A 10,784-nucleotide genomic window follows, 5' to 3' on the forward strand; every position below is an offset into this window, starting at 1 on the left:
CCACAGCCTGCATTCGCTAGCTGCATTCGGCAATTGTAGCTCTTCCTTCTGCACCCATTCTGGTGCTCGGAGCCAGCGATTCGCGTTGAGACAGGGACGTTGCCAGGACTTTCCAGGGAGGCCTTTGTTTAAAGTGCTTATGTAAGGGAAAATCAAACCATGCCAAAGGACCTGTAGTTCCGGAGCCGCGCTGCCCCCAAAGGCGGTTGTGCCTCGAGGGGGTTGCAGGGGGCTCCTGGAGTTTCCCACAGGTGCTCTACCTGCTGCAACACCTTGGCACCAAAGCCTGAGCGGAGGGTGGAGGGACGCCTCTGAAACATGAGGCTACTTTAAAGTACTTTTGTAGAAGGTCATAAGAATGAGCCGCTTGGAGTCCGGATGAAAGGTGCGGGCGGCCGACCAGAGCCCTGTGGAGAATGCTCGGGAGCCCCTCCGTGTACCCCGCCCCCCGCCAGTCCCCACGCAGAGGGACTTTGGGCGGCTTCTCCTAGACAGGCCCAAGCCCTGCTCGGCACATCTTGGTTGCTCTCCTGCCCTTTTCCCCGATGGGCCTTCTGGGCTGTAGTTGCTTCCCCTCAGGTGATTGCATGGGTGGGTGCCTTAACCACAAGAATTTTAATTAAGTGACTGTTTGTGCAGCGATGGTTACGCTTCGCTTTTGCCCAAAGACTTATCTCCTTGCAACATCTGCTCAATAAGTAACAATAACAATAAGCACAAGGCTGAGATGGGAAGGTGACACCTTCGCTGGCTGTTGCGCAGCCGAGTCAACCTCCCCGTGATGCAATGTGGCAATGACAGGGGAGCGAGTTGTGCAAGGCCGGAGGGCGGGATCTCGGAGCGTGTGCCACGGAGCCGGGCCCCGGCCTGGCAGCTCCGCCCCTCGCCAATCACCGGCCCCGAGACGGTGCCAGCAAACTAGCCCCCGCTGCTTAACCCAGCGGCACTAACCCCAGGCCGGCGGCCGGCTTCCCACGTGCGCGTGGGCCTGGCACCTAGGGGGACGCATCGCGTAATGATCATTGTCCCCCTCCCAGCTCCGGTCCATGGTCTCGGATCCAGTTTGACACGGACTCCTCCGCCCCCCGGGCAATGTGGCTACCTCCAGCGGCGGCGGGAGAGAAAGATGTGGCTTGAATCCTAGATTTGTCTTTGATCCATTTCCCTGGGACCTGCACCCCAGCGAGTCACTGCACAGGGCGAGACCGTGGGCGGTGGGACTGGCTGGAAGCGCTTCCCATCACATACAGGGTTTGCAGTTTGTGTCAGTGGCTCTCAGCACTCCCCACCTCCGGCACAAATTGTTCCCGCACCCAAGCAGGAGATGGCAACTTTCCTCTCAGTGCAACAACCATCGCCCAGTAACTCCCGCTCTTTACCTCTGAGTCCAACTCGGGCAAGTTTCCAACAGATCGGACCAAGTGTAACTACCCCAAAGAGGGCGTTTTGGGCAGGGGAGGAGGCCGCTCATCCTGTTAAGGCGCAAATGTCCTGGTTGTTTCCCTGTGGCTGGACTGGAGCCCGACAGGATACCGCCGGGTTTAGGGAACAGGCACCATGGTTCCTGGGCGCGCAGAAGCCCGGCACCTACTTTCGATGGCTGTTTAATCCCCAATAATATCCACCCTTTGGCCAGCACTTAGCGGGATGGGGCCGGCCGGCTGTAGCGCAGACGGTTCGGGGCTTGCCCGGCCCAACAAGGGACAGCCTTTTTCAAAGGGGTGTGAGTGGTTTCTGTCATTTGCAAAGTGCCTCAGCGCGCACAGCCAACCCGTGACAAAGGTAGCCTGGCAGCGGGCGGCTGCTGACAGGAGATAACCGAAGTGCTGTCCTGGTTAATAAGTAGCCTGTTTAACTGCTGCCTAAAGATCAGCTCAGCTCGCTGTCCGTGTGCCGGGTGGGCTGGGTGGCAGGGGCGGGCTGGGGAACGCTGCCACCAGGTGAGCGCTGAGCGTGCACAGGCCGCGGCTCCAGCCAGGGAGCACCTGGGGCGTGCACGGCACAAGGGTGGGGGGAATACCGCCAGGGTGCCACAAGCACCCTGATTGGGGGGGGGGGGCAGATCAGGGGCTAATAGCGGCAGCCGGGGCTTCCCAAGGGCTGGCGTTGCATTTGAAACCGAGGTTCCCCTGAGCATTAGGAGGCAGGATTGCTCTGCATAGGAGGACCCCATACAAGCGGGAAGCAAACACCCCAAAGCACTGGGGCTGTTAAAGCAAAGCAGGCGCTTTAACCCCGCTGAGACACAGATTGCGCCGGCGGCCGGGCTGAATTCGCAGTTCTAGGAGGCGAGGTGCCGTTTAGCGAAACACGGAACGTTTGTTGCACAACTCGCACCGGCCCCAAGCCCCCCCAGTAAATACATTCAGACGTCGCTCCTGGATTGAGCACCGCCAGCATCCAGCGACCTTTATTTGTTGCATTCATATGTACGGCTAATGTACGAGTACCAAGCGTGCTCTGGCGTTTGCCCTGCCAGGGATTAAGACGAACCACTCGCTGCCCTTTCCTGGGTGAAAAATTCTGGAGCATGGGGGAAAGGCGCTGAAGTTTCGTTCTGTCGCTGCAACCACTTTTCTTCCTGCCGCTCAGCCGATATTTTAAAAGCTAGACGCCTTCTTCTCGCCCTCAGCGGGATAATTGCGATCTACGCCCACAGCCAGGGGGTTGCGCTTCTTAGAGATGAAGCGATGCGTTTAATTTTTATTTTGAAACAAAAAATTCGTTTCAACACACGTAGCTCCTAAAATACGAATCGGGCAAAATGCGGTTATAAGGCTCAGGAAACTAGGAGAGGGGGAGGAAGGACTTGATGTCTAGATCATTGTGACAAGGGGTTTTTGGTGGGATTTTTGGTTGTTTGATCCTTGCTTTGTTTTCGTTTCCTTGCAACCCTCGTGATTTTTTTTTAGAGGGTTAAACGCATGTAAACTTGGGCCAGCTTTGAAATCCGGCCCAACTCCGAAAATGCAGATCGGTTTGGGCCACCCCTTCCTGGGAGATTAGAGCAACAGGTCCGTTAAAATAAAACAGGATAATTTGGCAGAGCTGCGCGTTTCCCGGAGGAAAAAGCCAGCCCGGAGTCCGGCTGTTTTGGGGGAGCGCACTAATGGGAAGTCTATGGGCAATTAAGATGGGACAACTTCGTGCCAGACTTCAGATGTTCCTGGGTCTCGCTAGAGACAAACAGGCTATTGGGCAGGTGCTGGTTAACTCTCGTGTTTTTCCAAAAGCCAAACAGGGGGGAGCATTCATACGGTCTCCCTGTCTAGAACCCACCAAAGTTTTGATTGGAAGCCAATCCAATTACGGCCATTAAAAGGCAGTTTAGTGAAATAAAGTGCGCAGGGCCGGCCGCCCGCCCTCCCCACTGGGTAAATAAAAATCCGCCTGCCCCTGCCATCGCATGCTCCGCGGAAGTTTAAGCTACTGGAGGCTTTTCCAAGGGGCCCCGCTTCAGAAGTATGACACAGACAAGGGCTTCATTAGTTTGAATTTTATTATAGGGCTATGTAGATAAAGGGGGAGGAGTTGCCTTACATTTCAACAGGTACGTGTTGGATTACGGTGTAATAATCAAATTTACAAATTCCTTTTCCACCGAGGGACAAAGCGGTTAAAACCCATCGTTGAGACAGATGCGCAGGCGTGGCTGGCTAGGGCCGATGCACTAAAAACTCACTAGACAAACCGAAGGGGCTAAAAGGGAGGGAATTTGAGCTGCTTTTTTTTTTTCCTTTTACTTTTTTTCCCCTATTTTTTTTCCTTTTCTTTTTTTGGTCTGTAAACGGGATCTGGACTGCGGATCCGCTGGACAAGCCTTTCCTCCCCCTCTTCCTAACCTTCCCAGCTCCCCCTCCCCACCCATTCCAGCTGTTCCCTAAACCACCATCCCAGCTCGCCTGCCCTCCCCGCCTCTTCTCCCTGGAGTGGGTTTGATTTGCCATAAGAAGCAGGAGCACCCCAAAGAGAGGAAAGATGCAGCGCTGGGAATCCTGACGCGAAGATTTGTTGAAGGGGAAGGGGAGGAGAGAAGTTTTGTTTAGTTCAATTTCCAGCGTGTTAAACTCAAAATTTCAACCCAGTAACATCAACTAAAAACAATACTGGTCCCTGGAACGGACCGAATATTTACACCCTTCCTGCTGCTTGCTGCAGCAAGAGGCTGTACAGTCCTACCGAGAGAGAGCCATGGGGCTCTCCGAAGTAAAAAGACAGCGGTACACCGGGTCTGCAGCGGGCAGGGTGTGCAGGAGGTTTCCACTCCCTGCCTTGCCATTGACACAAGGAGTTCGATAGAGGGGAGAGGGGAGTCTGTGTGTCCAAGGCGCATTTCTTTTTAAATCGAGGAGGGGAGACGCACCGAAGTCCTCTTCCGGGCTGTGTGTGTTTGGTGTTCAATCAACCCACCGGACGGAATAATCCCGGGGTGCAGAGAAGGAATAAATAAGAGTTACTGGGGAGGGTCCAGCAGCAGATCTCAGCCAGCAGCCCCGAGCCAGGGGCTGGGGGGCTCTTGGTCGGGGATGATGAATGATTACTAGTGATGACCATGGGAAATGGAGACCCAGTCCTGCCCGGGAGAAAAACACACCGACGGCAGCTCCGGAGCAGGGAGCAGCGGGGCCAGCCCGGGGCTGGGGGTCAGCGCAGGCTGGGCCAGGAGGAAGGCCATTGTTTCTCACGTAGCAAAAGGCCAGTGGGGCCAGGCGCAGGGAGCCGGGCCGGGCCGGGCGCTGCCTACAAGACCTGGAACCTCCAGGAGGCCTGGTCCTTGTAGTCCAGGCAGTCGGGGGAGTTGAAGTTGAGTTTCCAGGAGGAGGCGGCGCCGGGCTCCTTGTAGTCCAGGCAGTCGGGGGAGTTGAAGGCCAGCCCCGTGCTGCCGTAGCCCTGGTGGTGGTGATGGTGGTGGTGGTGGCCGGAGCCCTGGCCCAGCGGGTGGTGGTGGTGGCCGGCCATGGAGGAGGGCGCCATGGGGCTGAGCTGGTGCGGGTGGTGGTGGGAGTGCATGGGCGCCAGGTAGGAGCTGCACTCCACGCCGCCGAAGTAGGAGGAGGAGGGGGCCGCCGGGTAGCCCTGGCCGTAGCCGCCGCCTTGGCCGTAGGACATGGGGTAGGAGGCGGAGGAGGCGCCGGACACCGAGCGCTGCATGCAGGACGCGCCGCCGGGCGGCAGCGGCTCCGGCACCGACACGGCCGAGGGCGCGGCGCCTGGGGAGATGGAGGCCGGGCTCCAGATGGACGAGGCCGGGGCGCTGATGGAGGCGGTCGCCGCCGCGGGGTTACCCAGAGCCGCCGCCGCGCTGCCGGAGGAGCTGGAGCTGGAGGAGGAGGACGAGCCGGAGCTGGAGACGGCGGGGGGCGTGAACTGGCCGCTGCTCTCCGAGCCCGAGCTCTCCCGCGCCGGGGACGGCTTCTTCTTGGCCGGCCGGCTCTTGGCCCCGCCGCCGCTCTGCTGCTGCTGCCGGCACTTGGCCCGGCGGTTCTTGAACCAGACCTGCGGGGAGAGCGAGCCGTCAGCAGCCGGCCCCCGGCACCCACTTCCCCCGGCCCCCGTAGCCAGTCCCTGGCCCCCAGCCCCCAAAGCCGGCCCCCGGCCCCCACTTCCCCCAGCACCTGTAGCCAGCACCTAGCACTGGCCCCCAGCACCCATAGCCATCTGCTGGCACCCAGCCCCCCAGCACCTGTAGCCAATCCTCAAGCACCCCAAACAGCCACTTCTCCTAGCACCCATAGGTATCCCCTAGCCCCCATGCACCCTGAATAGCCAGCAGCACCCATTTCCCCTAGCACCACAGCCTTCCCCCCAGCACCCAGCTCCAAGCACCCTGAACAGCCATTATTACCCATAGCCAGCTACTGGCACCCATTTCACCCAGCCTCCAGAGCCACTAGCATCCAGCCCCCGAGCATCCATATCCATCCACCAGCACCCAAGCACCCCAACCAACACCCATAGCCACCCACTGGAACCCCAGACAGCTCCTGGCTTGCATAGCCCTCCACCAGCACCCAAAACAGCCCATAGCCATCCACGGGCACCCAGCACCCAGAACTATCCACCAGTACCTCTGACAGCCATCAGCACCCCCAGACATTCACCAGCAAACATAGCTGTCCACCAGCACGCAAGCCAGCCCTGGGTGCTCATAGCAATTCACTGGTACCCAGTCCCTCCAGCACCCGCACCCATCCACTGACACAAAGTCCCCCCAGCACCCATCCACATCCAACCACCAGTAGCCACGACTCCCAACCCTCACACCCATCCACCAGCTGCGAGTCCCAGGAGCACCAGCACCTACCTCCCCTGTACCCCAACTCCATCCCCCAGCCTCCCACACTACGCCTCACCCTGCACCCCCAGCCATAAGACTCACATAGGACCCATCCCCCTGCTTGCAAAGAGAGATGATCCATTAACTGCCAGCTCCTCCACTATCCCTGCTAACCAGCGCCTATGCCCAGCACCCATCCTGCACCCACAAGGGAAAACAAAGTTAGGGTCGAGTTTCCCCACTACCCGCAGCTCCCCTGCAGTTAGCCGGCTTCCAAACTAAACCCCGCTCAACACCCAGCTTCTCCACCCACCCCCGGGCCTAGCAGGGAGAGCAGAACCATCAGTACCTGCTTCCCCCAGGGCACACCCAGCTTCCCCCTGGCCTCCCCAGCAGAGCAGCCAGCGCCCCACCTGCAAAGGAGACTGAAGCCCTCGGCACCCAGGGCCGCCTCCATTATACCCCACCCACCCTGCAAGGAAGAACAAACCCATCGGCACCCAGCCTACCCAGTCCCCGGCAGCTCACCTCTGCACTAGCCCCTGCTCTCCCCTCCATCCTCCAGAGCCGTACCCCTCCCCCTAACCCACAAGGCAAACCGGCCCCATCAGTGCCCAGCACTGCCGCGGCCCCCAGCATCCTGCTTCCCCACCCAGCACCTAGACGAGAAGGGAGTCGGGAGCCATCAGCACACAGTGCAGTGCCCTGCCCGCAGCCAGCGCCTCAACCTGTTCCCCGAAGCAGCCCCCAGCTCCGCCACCCCTGCTCCCAGCCTGCAAAGGCGCCCAGAGCGATGACCTCCCCCGCAACAACCAAGACTGCACCCAGCTTCCCCAGCCTGCGGGGAGCACGGAGTGATCAGCATCCAGCTTCCCTCCCTCCCTCCCCCGCAATATCCCCCAGGAAGAGGGGCCCAGCGCCCATTTCTGCCAGCTATCTCCCAGCACAGCTGCAAAGGAGGGAAACATGTGCTGGGTCCTGATCAATCCAGCTCCCCCCCCCCCAGCCGCCTTCCGCTCCACCCCAGCACAACACCCACCTCCTCAAGGGAGAGGGGCCCAGCATCCAGCTCCCACCACCAGAGCTCTCCCTACCCGCTGCAGCGCCGAGCACCCCCATTCGCCCGTAGAGAAATGGGCCCAATGGGATCAGCACCCAGCAGAGCAGCCCCGCTCCATGGCGAGGGGGACAGCACCGAGCAGGGACATAGTGACCAACACCCGAGGAATTCCAGCACAACCCCTACCCGTGTCCCCCCCTCCCCCAGGGGCTTGGGGCGCAGCAAAGAGGACCTCACTGAGCCTACCAGAAAACCCAGCCCCACGCGAGAGAGGCAGAGCCCGGCCCCCTTCCCCGCCCGGGCTAGGGGCCCAGGACAGAACTAGCCCCCAGCCTGCTAGGGAGAGGGGCACGCGGTGGGCAGCCCGGCCCCACACTGCACAGACGGATCTGTCTGTCCGGAAGGCCTGTGGTGGTGGTGGTGGGGTAACTGCAGTCCCGGTGGCTGAGTTTGCCTCTGTCCCTGCCCTGGTGCTGGGATCCAGACCAAACGCGGTGCCAGGGAGGCCGCACGTGGAGCTCCCGTGGCCAGGTGACAGCCCCGCCTCCTCCCTCTCCTGCCACCTCCCCCGGGCCGAAGGGGCCATTTCTGCGGGCGCCCCCACCCCCTCCCGTTCAGCTGGCTGCAGGCTCTGCCCCCTGCCCCACACCCACGTGTCCCGGGCCGGGCGCGCGGCTGGCCCCTCGCCCGGGCATCCTCCACACCCCATCCCCAGGAGGCGAAGCGCCTAGCCCGAGGCTGCAGCCAGGGGCGGGGAGCGGCCCAGGAAGTCACCAGGGCCGGGCTGACCGGCGGGCCTATGGCGAGATGCGGGGGAGGGACGGTGCCGCTCCAGGGGGTGTCCGGGGTAACTACGCCTGGATCCCCATCACCAGGGCTGCCCTCCGCCCCCACCTGCACAGACACAGGGAGCCCGCGCTGCTGGGGGCGCACGGGACAGGATTTGCCTTTACTCCGTAAATGACGCTCCGGAACCCAGGCTGCCCTGGCCCTGGCGTTTCCACCGCGAGGAGACCCCCTGAGCAGGCTGGGAGCTCCCCTCCCCGGGGGGCTCCCGCCCGCGCGGCCTGATTTCCCATCATAAATCGGGGTGGCGCCTGTCGCCCCTGCCATCGGGCAGGGCGCTGCGCCGCAGCGGAGCCTGTTCCCCTCCTGGCCCAGGCAGGGGCAGCAATCGGCCCCAGGGGCGCAGGGAGGGTTGCTGGGACCGGCTGGAGAGCAGAGCCGGGGAAACCCTCCAAAAGCCGGAAATAAAAATCTCCCCTCCAGGCCTGAATGTCCACCCCGGCTCCGCCTCGCCCCAGCCAGCGGCGCTGAGCTTCCGCGCAAACTCAGCGGCGCACAAGGGCCGGCAAGCCCCGTGGCTCGACTTCCCCGACAGCCAGCCCAGTGCGGGGCGCCAGCATTCACCTGCTCCGGACAGGGGAGCGCGGCTGTCCCCGCCACCTCCCAGTCCACTCCAGCGCGCCCGGAGCAGTCTGGGAGCTGAAGCGGGTCTCAGGCTGGAGCCCCCAACCCGAAGCAGGGTAGGAAGGGCAGGCCGCGCTGGGAGCTGTTCGGAGGTGGGTCTGGCCAGTCCCTGCCCGTCCGGGTGCTAGATCTAGGGCCTGAACGTGTCCTCCCCGCCTCTAAGCTGGCTATTGCCGGAGCGGATCGGCACAGGGGGCGCGGGCCGGAGAGCTGCTGGCCCCGCGGCGGGAGAGACGGTACCGGACCTGGACTCTGGACTCGGGCAGGTTGATCTTCAGCGCCACCTCCTCTCTCATGAAGATGTCCGGGTAGCGGGTCTTGGCGAAGAGCGCCTCCAGGACATCTAGCTGCGAGCGGGTGAAGGTGGTGCGCTCCCGCCGCTGCTTCCGAGGGGTGGCTGCAGGACCCGGGAGAGACAGAGACAAGCGGGTTAGACACACAGACCCCCCACTCGAGTGCCCCCCAGCAGCAGCAGGCTGGGCTGGGCTGCAGCCCACCCCCGACTGTAAATCACCCGGGACGGGCCCTGCAAGCCCCTTGCTACAGATCGGGGTGTTCGCTGGCGGGGGGGTCACACCCAAGCATTCCAAGAAAAGACATCGGTGCGTGGGAGGGGAGCCGGGAGGGAAATAACCAGTATTTCATTTCCAAATTCGTTTAATATCAGAGAAACAACTACCCTCCATCTCTCCCTCCCAGCAAAATGTACAGGTTATAGTTAGACCAAGTGTATTTATGGAGCGTTTCAACGCTCCCCAGAAGCCAGGCTTCGTGGCATTAGGATGTGGAAGGGAGATTCCGAAGAAGATTTTTTTAAAGAGGCGGGAGACGGGAGGAACTGCGAGCAAGCAACTGGGCTCCAAAAGTTAAGGCCGAAGTGAAACTGACGAGGCAAAATCCGGCGGGGAACGCAAAACGGATTGCGGACTCCCCGACCCCCAATCCATACACAAAGCCATTGCACAGCGGCCCCCGCAAGGCCCCGGAGGGGAGTTTTCTGGGTTTGTTTGTGTGTTTAAATTACAATGGGGGGGGGGAATTCGAACGGGGGAGAATCATAACACACAAGTTAGGAACAGGCCGAGCTGGGAACACTGGGCAGCCCCTCTGTGGAGTTTGGTACAAGTTTCATTACATTATTTTTTTTAAATAAAGTTAACGATTCTAAGTAGTTTCCCACTGTTAAAAAAGCACATGAATTAAACAGAAATTTAAACTTTTCAAACTTCTTATCTGATCGTACAAAAGCTATTTCGTTGTTGCGGGAAGGAGATTTCTCTATTGAAATCCTGTTGATTCTCGCCCAAGTTAATTTTGAGAGTAAAAATTACTTTAAAAAAAGGAGCTAACGAGCAGATTTGTTCTTTTAAATCTTTTTTTCAAAATGTACCCAGGTATTTTTGAAAAAAGTACAGTCTTGGAGTGGAAGAAATATCCCATTGCTCTCATCTTCGTTACAACAAGACAGGAGAAAAATGACTTGGTACAAACTTGTCCCAGTTGAGCAGTGGAACCTGACTGGTAGAGGGGCAAATGGGGTGGAGGTGGACATTAAAGAGGTTGGATGCTCACCCGGATAGCCCACGGAGGGGTGCAGTAAGTCCATAGCCGGTCCGGTCAGCCCCAGCCCATTCATGCCATAGGGGGGCTGTTTGAGGTAAGACATCATGCTAAAAGCTGGAACGATTTTCCCCGATTTATATATATAAAAAGAGTCTGTCTACAATTTCTCGAAGTCACAAAATTGGTTCTTCCAGGCGATAGCAGAAAATCCGGGCGCAGAAGAGACTCACCGCTCCCTAAAAGAAATAAACAACAAAAAAACAACAACACAAAACAAGACCAACATCAGCAGCTCTTCGGAGCGGAATCGACAAGCCAGGTCGCTTCCAGGGCACAACACAAACAGTTGGGATTCGGAGTTTTATAGCCAGACCAGAGCGGCGCAGCTCAAGCGCTAAGAAATACAATTTTAAA

At 59.6% G+C, this 10,784-nt stretch overlaps 1 protein-coding gene across 3 annotated transcripts; it reads right to left on the bottom strand.

Annotated features, from left to right (window-relative positions):
- Positions 1 to 4,740: 4,740 nt before the first annotated feature.
- OTX1 (orthodenticle homeobox 1) lies at positions 4,741 to 10,476 on the bottom strand. Of its 3 annotated transcripts, none has more exons than XM_065401486.1 (4): positions 10,380 to 10,476; positions 9,053 to 9,204; positions 5,336 to 5,496; positions 4,741 to 5,254 (listed from the first exon to the last, which is right to left on the bottom strand). In XM_065401486.1, exons 1-4 carry the CDS (start codon positions 10,474 to 10,476, stop codon positions 4,741 to 4,743), a joined length of 924 nt encoding a protein of 307 aa, XP_065257558.1. The 3 variants fall into 3 exon arrangements, with proteins under 3 accessions (XP_065257558.1, XP_065257556.1, XP_065257555.1); XM_065401484.1 differs by having other exon boundaries at positions 9,053 to 9,213; positions 10,365 to 10,476; XM_065401483.1 differs by having other exon boundaries at positions 4,741 to 5,496.
- Between the last annotated feature and the right edge of the window lie 308 nt (positions 10,477 to 10,784).

This window comes from Emys orbicularis, chromosome 3, assembly GCF_028017835.1.
Source record: "Emys orbicularis isolate rEmyOrb1 chromosome 3, rEmyOrb1.hap1, whole genome shotgun sequence".
NCBI lineage: Eukaryota > Metazoa > Chordata > Testudines > Emydidae > Emys > Emys orbicularis.